General features: G+C 43.3%; 1 protein-coding gene across 1 annotated transcript; it reads right to left on the reverse strand.

The window, feature by feature from the left end:
• Nucleotides 1–592: 592 nt before the first annotated feature.
• LOC103541318 (zinc finger protein 709-like) lies at nucleotides 593–15,217 on the reverse strand. The gene is made up of 4 exons (XM_070606783.1): nucleotides 15,011–15,217; nucleotides 3,642–3,768; nucleotides 3,125–3,185; nucleotides 593–2,753 (listed from the first exon to the last, which is right to left on the reverse strand). Exons 1-4 carry the CDS (start codon nucleotides 15,011–15,013, stop codon nucleotides 1,262–1,264), a joined length of 1,683 nt encoding a protein of 560 aa, XP_070462884.1. The 5' UTR covers nucleotides 15,014–15,217; the 3' UTR covers nucleotides 593–1,261.
• Nucleotides 15,218–17,023: the final 1,806 nt, after the last annotated feature.

Raw genomic sequence — 17,023 nt, forward strand, 5'->3', positions numbered from 1 at the left:
TGTTAGAATGGCAAAAATAAACAAAACAAAAAGTGACAAATGTTGGAGAGGTTGTGGAGAAAAAGGAACCCTCATACATTGCTGGTGGGAATGCAAACTGGTGCAGCCACTAGGGAAAACAGTATGGAAGTTTCTCAAAAAATTAAAAATAGAACTACCATATGTCCCAGCCATCCCACTACTGGGTATCTATCCAAGAATTTGAAATCACCAATTCCAAAAGTCCCAGGCACCCCAATGATCATTGCAGCGTTATTCACAACAGCCAAGACGTGGAAGCAACCTAAGTGCCCATCAACAGATGACTGGATAGAGAAGATATGGTGTATATATACAATGGAATACTACTCAGCCATAAAAAAAGGATAAAATCATCCCATTCACCACAACATGCATGGACCTTGAGGGAATTATGTTAAGTGAAATAAGCCAGATAGAGAAGGACAATCTCTGTATGACTCCACTCATAGGTGGAAGTTAAACATACAGACAAAGAGAACTGATTGGTGCTTACCAGGGGAAAGGGGGTTTGGGGGGAGGGCACAAAGGGTGAAGTGGTGCACGTACGACATGACTGACAACACTTTACAACTGAAATTTAACAAGGTTGTAATAATCTTAATAAAAAGTTAAAATAAAATGTACAATATAGACAATGAATTAGGCATATCCAGGAGCTGTAAACACAAGGCCAGTAAGAAAATCACCACGTACAAACTGTCATTTTTTCAATACCCCCGTAACAAAGAACAATTAAAACATTATAAAAAAACTAAAAATACAAAATTATTAACTGATTTAAGGGAAAAGCACTACCTATGAATCTTATTTACCATTTATGAAGGCTGACTAGCAGAATCATCTCACCTCAATATTCATTTCTGAAGTAATTAATACAAATCCACAGTCCAATGCTGCACTTTAAGAAACAGGCTTGATAAATACAATATGTTTACTACTTTTATAACAACTCTTCATGTTGAAAGTTTATTCCATGAAGCTTTCTCATATGACTTACATTTACATTTCTTGCTGGTGGGAGTTTCACAGAGAAGGATGTAGGCCAAATGAAGGCTTTCTCATGCTGTTCACATTCAAGACGTTTTTATCAAGTGAGTCCTTTCATGCCTTCAAGAAGAACTGAGATAACAAAAGTGTTTCCCAAATTGTTTATATCTACCTGGTTTCTCCTCTAGTGTGCATTTGTGCATAGCCTCAAAAGGTTGCATGAGAAGTAAAGCCTGTCTCACTTTCCTGACATTCATGAGGCTTTCTCTCCACTGTGACTTCTTTCATGGACTCGAAGAGAACTGGAAGCAGTGAAGACTTTACTGCATATTTTACATTCATACGGTTTTTCTCCAGTGTGAGTTCTTTCATGTACTCGAAGAGAACTGGAAGAATTGAATGCTTTAGGGCAGTTTTTACATTCATAAGGTTTCTCTCCAGTGTGAGTTCTTTCATGCTCTCGAAGACAACAGGAAACACTGAATGCTTTACTGCATTTTTTACATTCATAAGGTTTCTCTCCAGTGTGCGTTCTTTCATGAACTCGAAGAGAACAGGAAGAAGTGAATGCTTTGCCACATTTTTTACATTCGTAGGGTTTCTCTCCTGTATGAGTTCTTTCATGTTTTGAAAGAAGACCGGAAAAAGTGAATGCTTTACTGCATTTTTTACATTCAAAGGGTTTCTCTCCAGTGTGAATTCTTTCATGTTTTTTAAGATGACCGGAAGAAGTGAATGCTTTACGGCACGTTTTACATTCATAGGGTCTCTCTCCGGTATGAATCCTTCCATGTATTTGAAGGTAACTGGAGGAAGTGAATGCTTTACCACATTTTTCACATTCATAGGGTTTCTCTCCAGTGTGACTTCTTGCATGTACTGAGAGACAATTGGTAGAAATGAAGGCTTTACCACATATGTTACACTTAAAGGGTTTCTCTCCAGTGTGGGTTCTCTCATGTATTTTAAGATAACTGGAAGAAGTGTAGGCTTTACTGCATTTTTTACATTCATAGAGTTTCACTCCAGTATGAATTCTTCCATGAATTTGAAGATAACTGGAAGAAGTGAATGCTTTACCACATTTTTCACATTTGTAGGGTTTCCCTCCCATGTGAGTTCTTTCATGTATTGAGAGAGGACAGGTAGAAATGAAGGCTTTGCCACATATTTTACATTTAAAGGGCTTCTCTCCAGTGTGAATTCTTTCATGGATTCGAAGATAACTGGAAGAAGTGAATGCTTTACCGCACTGCTTACATTCGTAGGGTTTCTCTCCTGTATGAGTTCTTCCATGTCTTGAAAGAATACCAGAAGAAGTGAATGCTTTACTGCATTTTTTACATACAAAGGGTTTCTCTCCAGTGTGATTTCTTTCATGTTTTTTAAGTTGACTGGAAGAAGTGAATGCTTTACTGCATTGTTTACATTCATAGGGTTTCTCTCCAGTATGAGTTCTCTCATGTGTTTGAAGTAAAGTGAGGTAAGTGAAGGCTTTCCCACATTCCTTACATTTATATGGCTTCTCTCCATATTTTTGATACTCACGTGTTTTATGTTCAGTGTGACATCTAATGTGCATTTTCAGCAATGAATGATGCGTGAAGGCTCTTCCACATGCACTGCATCCCCATGGTTTAGCTCCTGTAGTTTTCTTGTTCAGACTGAGATTTGCAAGAAGGCTGACGTTTTCTCCACATTGACTACCCTCTTCGCTTTCACAGAGTCTCCCTACCACATGCTTTCTGTACAAACAAGAAGCACATTGTTAATGATTTCTCTATTAATGGTTTTATATTTCTTATGTTTATTATGATTTACAGGAAATGTTTGTTTTCTTCCTTCTGTGAATTCTCTGAAATAAATATACTGAATTTTCTGCTATTATCCAAACAGCAATATTCATAGATACGATTCATTATTACTATTACTAAGTGAAATATATTGCAAAAAGTGAACCACTGCATCACATTTCAGAAAGTGTACTTGATGAAAATCTTTGAAGAATACCTAAATGTGAAGCAAGGGCTATTTCTTTTGTTTGCTCTTTTTAAAAAGACTGTCTTGACATACAAGGATTCTCACATGAGACAGAGCTTTCTACTGTGTCACTCACCGGAGTTTTCTCCCCAGGTCTTTGTACTGATCTTCAATATCATGATCTTCCCATGTTATTCCTGAAATGCAGACAAAGAACGTTTATTCCAATTATTAGAAACTATGGAAAAAAATTTAGATTCTAAGTATGCGATAATCTATGACCATTTCTACTTTATTTACTAACAACCTCACCTTTCCACATTCTAATCCTTAGAACACTGTTGTTTTTTTTCTTTTTGGGGAAGATTAGCCCTGAGCTAACTGCTGCTGCCAATCCTCCTCTTTTTGCTGGGGGAGACTGGCCCTGAGCTAATATCCGTGCCCATCTTCCTCTACTTTATATGTGGGACGCCTGCCACAGACAAGCGGTGCCATGTCTGCACCCAACATCTGAACCAGTGAGCCCTGGGCCACCGAAGCAGAATGTGTGAATGTAACCGCCATGCCAACAGGCCAGCCCCTTAGAACACTCTTGATGTTCAGGCAGCAGTTGTTCTCACATTGATGCAATGAAGGAATGTCCTCATTCTTACCTACTGAGGCCAGGATCCTGAAGGTTTCCCACATCACATCTCTGTAGAGTTTCTTCTGTGAAGGATCCAGTAAAGCCCACTCCTCTGGGGTGAAGTTCACAGCCACATCCTCAGTGGTCACTGAGTCCTGAAACACCACAAATGCGTGTCGAGTAGCATACATGAGCCTGACAGCACTGGGGATCTATACGCCAATTCTAGGAAGGTTACCTGGGATTCTATTATCTCCAAATATTTCTTCTATGTGTGATCATCACAAACTCGCTTTCTTCTGTACACAGTCTCATCAATTTAACAATATTATGAACACATGGAAATATTTACACAGTTTTACTGTGATGACATTACATCCGACTTCTCTCTAATAACAAGTTCCAGAACAAGTTGGGAAATGGCAGAGGCAGAGAGTGAAATCTACGGGATGTTTCAGTGAATAAAAACATAGTGAACAAATGCAAGCTTTTTGTTCTGGTCCCATCACCAAAGTGAGAGTCCAGGAGGCCTAAGAAATCACACTTTGACCAAGCCCAGCTGCCCACACTGTCCTAAACTACTCCAGGCCATTACAGGTAATCAGATGCAGCTGGCTGAATGGAACTCCTCTTGTGGTGAAACGCTGCTTTTAACTTGTGTAGTATCTATCATAGACTCGGTTCTACCTTTCTCACTCTGGATGATTTGATGGAATTATTATGAACTGAGAGCTCAGGCACAAGGAAGAAGCCATGAAAACTTAGACCAGAAGATCCCTACACTCATTGGCCTCAAAGCTACTTGCCACCATTTTTAGAACACACTCTCAGATAATAATATGCCATAAGAGCTCTTTCTAGTCAAATGTCAACGGTGTGCCCTGAGCTCTGCTCCCCTTGAGGGGTAGGTTAAGAGCTGCAGATTGGGGCTGGCCCCGTGGCTGAGTGGTTAAGTTCGCGCACTCCACTTTGGACATGGCACCACTCATTAGGTGATGCTGAGGCAGCGGCCCACATAGCAAAACCAGAGGTACTCACAACTACAATATACAACTATGTACTGGGGGGCGTGGGGGAAAAAAGCCGGGGAAAAAAGAAGAAGATTGTCAACAATTGTTAGAGCTGGTGCCAATCTTTAAAAACAACAACAAAAAAGAGCTGCAGATGGCAAGCGAGCTCCTTGAAGTCCACAATGGTTTGATGTTAAATTTGCCCATGATTATAAAATACATGAAGGATTTGCCAGTGGTTTCCTCCAAAAGAACATAAAATTTCCTTTCTTCAACGTCAAGAGGAAGTGTTTCCTGACCACCCACTCTGGATGATGCCCTGCTGACTTATGACCCTGTGCCAAAGGAGCTTAGAAGGTGTCATTCTTGATCTCACAAGAAGAAAATGAACAAACTTGAAATGAACAACCCTTCTTAGATCCAGGAGAGCCTTGAGGTCACAGGACAAATGAAGTCTCCAAACTTGGGAAAGACAAAAAAAAAGATGGCATTTTGCAATATGCCCCACATGTTCTGTTCTTAATACGGCCTGTACTAAAAAAAACAAATCTATTTCCCCAAAGTCTAATGCAAGGGCAAAAATAACAAGAAAGACAGAACCCAATTTCCATGAAGCCGAGGACAGCCTCTATAAGAGAAGGTTTAAAATCCAGATAACGGGAAAACCTGAAGGAAAAGAAAAGCAGAGCGAGACAGAGGAAAACGTGAAGTAGTAATGACCAAAATACCGTAAAATTAATGATAGCCAGCACACTGTCCATCCAGGACGCTCACGGAACACTAAACACGATAAAGTACAAAGTGCACACCCGAGGGTATCACCCTGAAACTAGAGACACATCACAGACAGAGAATGTACTGAAAAATCCCAGAGAAGAAACACAACTTCGATAGAAAGAAACAAAGATTGGAGTTAAATCAGACTTCTTCTCAAAAACCATGCAACAAGAACAGAGGAGACTGAAAGATTTAAAGTGTTGAAAATAAAACCCACTTTCCCAGAATTCGGTCAAGCAAAATTATCCTTCAGTACCAGGAAGAAATACGGACTTTCTGAGACAAAATTTGAGGAAATTCGTACCGAGTACACATACTTTGAAGGAAACTGTTCAAAAGTTTACAAGAAAGAATGTAAATGATAAAGGTAGGGGATTAGAAGAAGAAAAAATGAGGGGAAGTATCTTTTATGTTTCTTATAATTAATACAACAGATGACACTTTGTTTCAACACAGGGAAAGGAAACTTGGGGACAGCGTGTTAAGAGGTACTTGTACACAGTCAAGTGGCACACTGTTACTTGGCAGAGGGATGGCTTAGCTGTAAATGTAGGCTAAAAATTTAAGGGAAACCACTAAAATGTGTTTTTTAAAAAGTGTGTAACAGATATGCTAAGAGAGGAGAAAAAAAGAATTAAATTGCTCAATTTTAGCCAGAGAAGGTGGCAAAAAGACAAAAACAAGGGTAAAAATGGAGAAAGTAAAAATTTTTGTAAATATTAATCCAACTGAATCAATAAAAATTTTAATCATCAACAGTCTCATTACAGCTGAAAGACACAGTAATAGATTTCAAAAAATACCATCATAGGGGCAGCCCTGAGGCTAAGTGGTTAAGTTCGTGCACTCCGCTTTGGTGGTCCAGGGCTCGGATCCTGGGCGCGGACATGGCACCACTCATCAGGCCATGTTGAGGCAGCATCTCACATGCCACAACTAGAAGATATAACTATATACTGTGTGGATTTGGGGAGAAAAAGCAAAAAAGAAAAAAAGACCGGCAAGGGTTGTTAGCTCAGGTGCCAATCTAGAAAGGAAAAAAAAATAAAGACTGGCAACAGATGTTAGCTCAGGCGCCAATCTTTAAAAAAAAAAAAAAAAACAGATCATTATATGTTGTCTACAAGAAACCCACTCTAAGTATAAAGTCACAGACAGATGCAGGGTAAAGGGATGGAGAAAAACAGACCATGCCAACACGAATCGAAAGGAAGCGGCCAGAGGAATAGGCATCATAGACAATGCAGATTTCAAACTGAGGAAGATGCAGAGATAGAGGGGCAGCAGGTACGGATAAAGGGGCCTATTCTCTGAGAAGGCACAGCAACGCTGCATGTGTAGCTGCCTAACAACAGAGGGGCAACACACCTCAGGGAGGAACTGATGGAATGCAGGAGAGATAGACAGATCCAGTACCACAGCTGTAGAAGTCAACACCCCCTCATCAGGAATTAGAAATTTCAGTAGGCAGGAAGTGAGGAAGGACAGAGGTGCAATGAACAGCACTGCGAAACTGCTGGGTTTCACTGTAATCTGCGGAATACTCACAGAACAGCAGAATATACATTCTTCTCAGGTTCACATGGAACATTCACCAAAACAAACCACACCCTGGGACATAAAGCACATCTTAACAAATTTGAAAGAACAGAAATCATCCAAAATAGGCTCTCACACCACATAGGCATTCCTCTAGGAGGCGATACCAGCAATAGTTGGAAAACCCCTTCATATGTGGTGATTCAAAAATACACTTCAAATAATACAGAATATCAAACTAGAAGTCTCAAGAAAAATGAAAAATTATTTTGAACTAAAAGAACGAAAACACAACATAGCAAAGGTTCTTGGATGTAGCGAAAGGAGTATATGGGGGAAATTCATGCCATGAAACAAATACACTGGAAAAATCAAAGATCTCTAATCACTAATTCAAGCATGTACCTTTGCAAAGAATAAAAAGAGGAAGTTAAACCCACAGCAAAAATAATAAAAATCAGAAAGGAAATGAATGTCATTGTGGGAAATCAATGGACAAAACGAAAAGAAAAAAGCTGTTTGTTTCACAAGACCAATAAAATTGAGAAATATGCACTTAAGATACCAAAGAGAAGAGGGAAGACAGAAATTACTAATATCAGAAAGGAAAGGAGGAGAAATGAATATAAAAATGAGATTTGAGCAAATGCAACATCCATTTATGATAAACTAGTAATAGAGGGAAACTTCCACTTCTTGAGAAAGAACATCTTCACAAATCCTGTAGCTGAATTCATGGTGCTTGTTCCATATGATATGACTGTCTCTACGCAACAACTGGAAGAACTCACAATGACAGAAACGACTCCTGGGATTAATGAGAGCACAGCAAGCTTGCAAGATGTGTGAGTCAACTGCTTTCCTTCTAGAACCACACGAATAGAGTCAACTGATGTTTGACAAAGAAGAAAAGGAGATTCAAATGAAAAAGAAAGTATTTTGAAAAACAGTGGTAGAAATGATGGATACCCACGTGCAAATACACACACACAAAACACAGACATAGGCCTTACACGTTTTAGGAAAATAAGTCAAAACACATCACACATCTGAATGTAAAATGCCAAAGGAATAAACTCCTACAAGAGAACACTGAAGAAAATCTGGATGACCTTGTGTTTGTTGATGAATTTTTACATTGAAAACCAAAAGGCATGGTCCACAAAAGACAACATCAGAAATTTTACTTGATTAAAATGAAAAATTCCTCCTCTGAGAAAGATGGTGTAAAGAGAAGATCAACGCAATTCAGAGTAAGAGAAAATCTCTGTAAAACACTGTTGGATAAATGACGGGTATCTGAAATATGCAAAGAATTCTTAAACCTTAATAGAGGAAAAACATGCAATTAAAAACGGGTGAAAGATCTGCAGACAGCTCACTGAAGAAGAGATCTAGATGGGAAATAAGCAAACTGACACATGATCCCCATCAAATGTCATTAGGAAATTGCAAAGAAAACAACAATGGGGATCACTAAACACTTATTAAATGGGTAAAAGTCAAAATGTTCAGAACAGCAAATATCGGTGAAGATGGAAAGCGAAGGGAATCCTAGTTCATCGTGGGTGGAAACGGGATTGGGAACACCCACACTGGAAGACAGGAACCTCCTTTCAGAATAAGATACACTGTCACTACATAGAGTAAGAGCCAGCAATCATGCTCCGTGGTATTTTCCCAAATGAGCTGAAAAACCTTATGTTTGCACAAAACCTACATAAGAATGTGTTCCTTTTGTTTCTTTGGTATTTTTTTGAGGAAGATTAGCCCTGAGCTAACTACTGCCAATCCTCCTCTTTTTGTTCGGGGTGACAGAGCCTGAGCTAACATCCGTGCCCATCTTCCTCTACTTTATATGTGGGACGCCTGCCACAGCATGGCTTGTCAAGCGATGCCTTGTCAACACCCAGGATCTGAACCGGCAAACGCCGGCCTGCTGAGAAGCAGAACATACACACTTAATCGCTGTGCCACCGGGCCAGCCCATAAGAATGTTTATAAGCACTTTATTCATAATTGGCAAGAGTTAGAATTTTGAACAAGGTGTCCTTCAAGTATCGAACAACAAAACACCGTCCAATGATAAAAAGAAACGAGGTATCAAGCCATGGAAACACATGGAGGGACCTTAAAACTTATTCCTAAGTGAAGAAGCCAATGTGACAAAGGGTCTGTAGTGTATGATTCCAAGCACATGACATTCTGGAAATGAGAAAAGTATCAGACACTAGAAACCTCTTTACTTGTGAAGGATTTGGAGGTTGCAGGGACAGATGAGTCAACAGGTGGAGCACAGGGGAGTTTCAGGGAAGCAAAACTAGACACCATGATACAGAAATGATGGGGACACGTCATTACACATTTGCCAAACCCCACACAGTGTATAACAGACAGGGTCAATGCTAGTGTGCACCATGCACTGTAATGCATCCATATGGACTTGGAAATTCTAAGAAGTGTGCCACAGTGATACCAAATGTGAAAGAGTGCCACCTGTGTGGATGCAGACAGAAGGGTTATGTGGAAACTGAAAATTCTAATCAATTTTTCCGTAAACTTAAAACCTCTGTCTTTTTAGAAAATGATGAAGACAGACTCATGACAATTCACCCCTTTTTTACTGAAACAAGACAGCTCTCATTCAACTGACTTCAACTTATTCTTTTATCAAGATGGGCCGTGAGCTAACATCTGTTGCCAATCTGCTTTTCTTCTTCTCCCCAAAGACCCCAATACATGGTTGTATATTCTAGTCGTAGGTCCTTCTAGTTGTGCCATGACTTCAACTGATCTCAGGAAGCCAGGCTGTGCTCTAGGAGCCTGAGACCCACAGGGGGGGTGAAACTTCCATCGGATGCCATGTTGGGGAGCACAGCACTGGATCCTCTGAGAAGTGCCATGGTCACTATCAGGAGTGGAAGAAGCCCAAGGTGGATGACGAGTGTCCTGCTATTGTAGACCTATTAGTGTACAGACAAGTGTGAATCTGACTTCTATTTTGGGGATCTCTGAGTCAAGAGATTTCCAGAATTCTTTTCCCACAAAGGGGCAAGACAACCGGTTGCTTTATAGAGTTTCAGGTGCCTGGGCTTAAGTTGGGTTGAATTAATCTCTTCACTGGGCCAAACTCAGACTGTGGTGTGGTCCACTATAACCCAGAGGGTCGGGATCTTTGTTGCAACAGGTACAGGGCTGGGAGAAGCAGCCGAGTGACTTAGGGGCACTGGGGAGCCCTCTGGAATCCTGCTTCCTACAGGCTGCACCTTCCTGTCCCTTCTTTCTCTCTGAAATAACTGCTCTTGAAGGATTGACCATCGGATGTCCTTAGCTCGGTGACAGTGTACAATCATCCTCATAACCGCAGACTCCCCCTAATGTCAAGGTGACTCCTGCTTGGTGGGTTAACAGTGCAACCGAGGCCAGCACAGTGCCCAGGAGGAGCTGCCCAGCAAGCAGCAGCCCACAGTGCAGGAGCCTCCAGGCTTTCTCATCAGCCCGTCCAGGGAAGAAGGCCCAGGGGAAAGGGAGGGTGAGGCTTAAGTGTTCAGTCATCAAACATCATCAGTACCAAACCCTCCCATTCATTACAAGAACAAACTTGGGGGACAAAAATAGGCATTCGCACTGGTAGTTTTTATATAGAGAAACGCTAACAGCATGGTGAGGCAGTGAGCAAAACTGGTCATGTAGGGAGGCTGGAGTCCCGGCAGCAGTGGGGCAGGATTGCAGGCAGGGAGTCTCCTTCAGGCAGTTTCCTCTCTTACAAATTTTTTACACCTTCCCACGCAGTATTTATTTAAAATAAGGGGAGACACGGGCTGGCCCAGTGGTACAGTGGTTAAGGGCACGTGCTCTGCTTCAGAGGCCTGGGACTCACCAGTTTATATCCTGGTCATGGACCTACACACCTCTTACCACGCCAGGCTGAGGCAGGCATCCCACACATAAAATAGGGGAAGATGAGCACAGATCTCAGCTCAGGGCGCATCTTCCTCAAAAACATAAAATAACATAAGGAGAGATTTATATATGCCATATTTTCCCATGTTTGATCACCATTTTTAAATAACTTTTAGTTTTAACGTTTCTACATAGGAAACCATTCCAAGATTTAATCCTTTAAACACTAATGGACACACAACTATAAACCATAAAAAATTTACCAATCTCTTTCTACCAAAAAAGACAAGGGGCATTTTGGTTTCTGCCTCCAGTATATTTACCCTGGGAATGCTTTTAGGAAGGAGTAGCATATCACAATACCTTAGGGGTGTGCAATGAAGCCCTGAGTAAACTAGGAATTCCAAAGATTTACACAAGCTTCGATCTGATTCCTCAGATCAATGAAAACAGAAATTCAACTGCCTCTTCCCTACACCTATTAAAACAGAATTCAGGGGCTGGCCCGGTGGCATAGTGGTTAAGTTCACTTTGCTCTGCTTCAGTGCCCTGGGGTTCGCATGTTTGGATCCCAGGTGTGGACCTACCACTGCTCGTCAAGCCATGCTGTGGCAGCATCCCACATAAAATGGAGGAAGATGGGCACACACAGTAGATAGTGATAATCTTCCTCTCACACACACACACACACAAACAATAAGAAAATAAATGCAATTCATTTGCCTCAGGAATAGTTCAGCCTTTTAAATGTCACAGTTCTCTAGGGACAAGGACACACAAAACTGACCTAAACATGGAAAATGCACCTGAGAATTGAAATACACCCATCTCACATCTTGACGTTCTCTTGTCTAAATGGAAAGAAAACTGTTTTGTCACAATTTTCTTCCCTTGCTCACATCATATCTCTGAAATAAAATTTTCAAAACCCCAAGTGCAAATGGAAACTAGAATCAGAGGATTGTAATCTTCAACTGATCAAGGAACCCGAGGACAGAAACAGGAATATTCCACTCAGCTCACGGAAGCAGCCTGCTGGCCTGCAGCCCAGAAGGAAACCCACACTCAGAAAGGGACCATATTCCCAGACTTAAGGTGTAGACTCTCTGAGTGGACACAGATCCCCTGGAGAGGGTCAGGCCCTGGTGAAGGAGGGTGGAGACCCCTGAGCAGCCAAAGGAATGCACTCTGGGAGCCCCACACACCCTCCCTCTCCTGTGAGCATGGACGCATTGCCTTCCCCAGGCTCCCACTCTCACAAGTGAGGAAACTCTCAACCGGATTCAGTTTAAGCTTCAGACCCACATGAACTCCAAATTCATGAACTCTTTGTCCACAGGACAGAACACCTGCTCTTCAAAGACTTTCTCACTGTGCACAGATTACACTCTCAGTGCACCTAAGTGTCAAAGCAAAACTCAAACGATGTCTAAAATGTCCAGACACAACCACAACCTCACAAAGGGTGTCACTCCCCACCCCATGGGCACATTCACCCCCAGCTTTCCAGGGCTCTGCAGCTCCTCTCAGGATAAAGGCTCCTTCCGTGGGGGTGTGAGCAGTAGGACACCTGCGGGGGTGGCTCTCCAGGAAGAACAACTGGGCCCGCAAGGCCTTCCCTCTGCAGGCTCAAGGGGGCCTTAGCTTGGGTCTTGGACTGGGGGACTCTGCTCCCCACTGGAGATGCTCTGGAACATCACTGTTATTTTAAATCACACAAACCCAGTGCTGGAATAATCCAGCAAAATCACTTAAACGCAGTCCTTCCACAGAAAATAAGGGAAAATATTATACGGTATTTCTACCACTTCAACTAGAAAAGCACAAATGTATATTCTTTTAAGAAAAAATGTGAGTTGCTACTGTTACTGAGCGAGGGCTCACCACGTGATGCACACAGAAGCTGAGACCACGGCACACCAGGCTTTGAAAGATGAAACAGTTGACTGTGCCATCGATTGGCAAGGAGACAGGAGGACAGGCTCTCAACTCCGTCTCCCTCATCCAGAGCATGGGCTGAGGCTTAAGGGAGCAGGGAGGGCCGGCTGGGATGAAAAGACCTGGCAGGGTGAGGTCTGACTGGCAGATCAAAACTTTCTCTCCCGCACAGGCTCCTGGCTGGCCACCTCCTGTGACAAAGAGCTCTAATATCCTGCTGTTAAGATGGGGTTAGTGACGGGAGGTCAGCAGGAAAAGCACAGTGAACAAGGGGCAAGTTGTCCTGCAGATTTAACTCCTTGCCTTCTCCACTGGTAAGAGTTTCTAGAGATGCTAGAGTCATCCTGCCCTTCCTGGCACACAGAGGGAGGCACCCTTAAAAAGGGACGTTTCTCTGAGAATGTAAATTTCCCTTACAAAAGGGTAACTTCTACTAGGTTTTCAGAGCTTTGCCTGTGGCTGCTGTTTTTTAATAATCATCAGCTCAAAATAGCCCTTATACCAAAGACGCATCATTTGGGATGACAAGTCTGTTCCTGGGCCTGTGGTGACATTATTTCCATGACAAGAAATCACACTTGAACACTTGTGGTTTGCGTGTCTCAGCCCTGGAATCTCCTTTGGAAGCACCCAAAAGTAAGGAACACACCTCAGAAACTAACGACAGACATTCAAGGGAAGAGAGAGTGAAATAAGTATTCTTAACAAATGGAACGTAACAAAGGAATGTTATATTTTTTCTGAAATTCACCTCTTTGTTGCCTGTCTGGAACTATTTTATAGTGTCTTTCAAGCTCTACTGACTAGATACATTTACCCTTCTTGCAAAACGGACACTTAAATCAGTGAATAATTTTTTCTCGTTCACAAACCTGGGCGGGGTGTGGCAATGCCAATGGAACTGATCACTCAGGACATTTTTCCAAGGGGAACCCCCACCCAAAGTGATGTGGATTAAGGCTGCCCCAGCTAGAGAAGCCCAAGGTGACCTGGCCTACATGCCAAACTATATGACCCAGTGGACTTTTTTTATGGTATGAATTAGGACTGCCCCAGGGAGAGAAGCCCGGGTCATCCTCACCTGCATGCCAATCTATATGGCCAGATTCGTATCTAAAGTTATATGACCGCACAATAACCAGACCCCATCTGCACTGAAATCATTTAATGACTTTTTACATCATCTTTTCTTTTTCCAGTAAAAATAAGTCACGTATCCATGCCTTAAAAAATTAGCCCTAACCCTCAACTCAGGGCAGCAGCAGGAGCTCTGACTGCCCACGGGTCCTGTCCCCATGCAGCAGCAGCAGCTCTTCACTGCCCATGGGTCCTGTCCCCATGCCTACAGCTCTTCACTGCCCATGGGTCCTGTCCCCATGCTATTCCGTACTGTTCTCTAAATAAAAGAGCACCACTGCCAGACCTTGAAAGTCCAAGAAACCTTTCTTTTCACTCCTCGGCTCACCGACCCCGCAACAAAAGGATTTGCCATAGGATGTCTGGGCCTAGATGATCCCGGGGAGAGGCACCAGGATTTCCTAAAGTGTAGTTCCCAGTGCTTATTCTCTGCTTTCCTCTCATGTAAAATAGCCACAGACAAACATAATCTGGAAAATAGAGCCATCCAGGGCTCTGGGGCATAATGATAAGCATTTAAAATATCGAGTCTGTTTGAAATGCGTCATGGAGGACAAAGTGTTGATAAGGATCCGTGAATGAAAGAGGAGAAATGGCTTTGGGAGTGCGGGGAGGCATCTGAAAATGTACGGATTTACTGTTAGGCCCAGGAAGAGCAGCCTGTGGGGAAAGGACTGTGGATTGCGGCGCTGCTCCCCAAACATTTGGAAAACTCAGGAGAAAACGGGTCCCCTCCGAGGAGAAATGAGGCCCTGGGGACCCCCACAGACCGCAGCCCCTCCGCGCACGGACCCCGGAGACCGAGGCCCGACTGTCCTGCGGGCCCCGCACCGTCTGGGACATGCGGGGCTGCGGGCGCACAGCGGCCCAGAGACGCTCCGGCCCAAGTCGCCGCGCGCAGGGACCACAGGACGCCCGGGGCCCGGCTGCCCGCCCCGCCCCCACGCTGGGGCCGGAGGGGCCCTGAGGGCCGAGCGGCGCCGCCGCGGACTCGGGGCCGCAGACCCCGGAGGGGACCGCGGGAGGTCAGGCCCGCCCCCCGCTTCCCACCAGCCTCTCCTCCCGCGTCCTCACCCCGGGGCCGCACACTCACCATTTCCAGGGCTCCTGGATCCCCCGAGTCCTTCCTAGGACAATGCGGTCGCTACAGTCCACAACTCGACAGAACATGCGGCAGGGCCAAGTAAAGGGTTTAATGGCGGGGAGACGCGGTCCCCAGCGCCGCCGGAGCAGTCAGCTACTTCCGGGGGTTGGGGCACTTCGCCCCACCCACCTACCCCGGCGCCTCGTCTGATTGGACAATTCAAAAGACTCACCCTCGTCTGTCTGAGTGACAGCCCCTGAGTTTAGGTGTCTGAGCAGAATGCCAGACAGAATTCGTTGTCTGCAGGGCCTTTCGCATTGAAAGGTAGTGCTGGGAGGGGACTTCTGGGACTGCGATCCTTGTTTATAAAAACACACAGTTGAAGGTCACCTCACCATATGCAATTGATGCGGGAATGGAGAACGGAAGAGTAGAAAGAAAGTTTTCTTGGACTCTCAAGGTCTGGCAGTAGTGCACTTTTGTTTAGAGAATAGTGTGGAATAGCATGGGGACAGGACCCATGGGCAGTCAGAGCTGCTGCTGCCATGTGTTCAGGGCTAGGGCTAAATTTATAAGGCATGGGTACATGCCTTATTTTTACTAGACAGAGAAAAGATGATGTAAAAAGTCATTAAATGGTTTCAGTGCAGATGGGGTCTGGTTATTGTGCGGTCTTATAACTTTAGATAGGAATCTGGTCATATAGACCAGCATGTAGGCCAGGATGCCCTGGGTTCTCTCCCTGGGGCAGCCTTAATCCACACCATAAAATCCATCGGGTCATATAAATCAGCATGTAGGCCAGGACACCTTGGGCTTTTCCACCTGGGGCAGCCTTGATCCACATCATAAATCCCCCCTGAACCCACTTGGCCCCAAAATCTCTTGGGGATATGGATGACGGTAAATCTTCTGTAACTACTTCTGGCTGTACAAGGTCGTAGAGCTGTCCCTAAATGGGGCCATAGGTACAGGCAGGAAGTTCAGAGGACCGGAAGGCTGCACCCGTGGAGTCCAAGGCTGACAAGGTACACGGATCCTCTGGAGACGAGAGAGTCATTTGACGAGAGGTGGTCCAGGAAGTGAAACTTTGTTGACATGCGGAGGACAAGCAACGAAATAGACAGCAAATTATAATAAGAAATACAAGCAATATGATTAACGCAATGAATGAGGCTTTGATAGTAGTCCAGAGACCTGGTCCTGACCAGGAGTCCAACCTATCATTTAGGGATAGGGTAGGGTCCGATCACAGAAGTAGCCAAGTTTATTTCTCATTTGCCCTTTTGAGTCTTTTGTCATTTGCAGATAGTTGCTGTTTTACTCTGATCCTTTTTGTTTTTGCAAATATGTTTCATCTTCAGAGAAATTCCTGGAAAGGAATCTGACACAAGATTCTAAACTACAGGTTTCTGATAAACTTTCAGATTGTAAAACTGAACTGGGTAAGAAATTATAGAATTCTAACGGAGAAACTGAGCTCATAGATCTGCTAACAGAAGATTAAGCTCTAGAATTGATTAGACAGGACTGTGTGAACTGATGAGGATGATTATAATTTCTTTTATGACTTCTGTTTGAAATATTGTTGAGTTTTGATGGGTTGTTTTGTTTTCTCAGATTTAAGGAAATCTTTTTCTCTGTTCTCTTATGGTAACCAAGACACAACAATTTAGTGAAATTATACCTTTATGAGCAAAACTGAAACATTTAGCTTTTTCTCCCTACCCAATCCCTCCAGAATTTGGAAAATCTTTGTGAGTATGGTTATTTCGTGGAAATATAGTTATTTGCATAAGTTCACTAAGAATTTGGTCTCCTTATAACAGGACACATTGGTTATCTTACCAAAGCTTTGACTGGAATGTCATATTTGAGAGAAACATACAGGCTCAGATATGACAAGAGAGCTTTTCAGGAACAAAGATTGGACTCTCTGGAAATAAAGCCACTTGGAAATATGGGCCTGGTACCTTGTTTACAGAGATTCTGGCAATCTTGCCTGGTAAGTAAGGAAGATTG

The sequence above is a fragment of the Equus przewalskii genome, unplaced genomic scaffold, assembly GCF_037783145.1.
Source record: "Equus przewalskii isolate Varuska unplaced genomic scaffold, EquPr2 contig_13320, whole genome shotgun sequence".
In the NCBI taxonomy this organism is placed as follows: Eukaryota; Metazoa; Chordata; class Mammalia; order Perissodactyla; family Equidae; genus Equus; species Equus przewalskii.

What these genes read in the sequence shown, in the direction of transcription:
- LOC103541318 (XM_070606783.1), bottom strand. An exon ending in CAGGATCCTGGCCTCAGTAG is followed by an intron (nt 3,186 to 3,641) that starts GTAAGAATGAGG and finishes TCTGCATTTCAG; the next exon opens with GAATAACATGGGAAGATCAT. An exon ending in GACCTGGGGAGAAAACTCCG is followed by an intron (nt 2,754 to 3,124) that starts GTGAGTGACACA and finishes TTGTTTGTACAG; the next exon opens with AAAGCATGTGGTAGGGAGAC.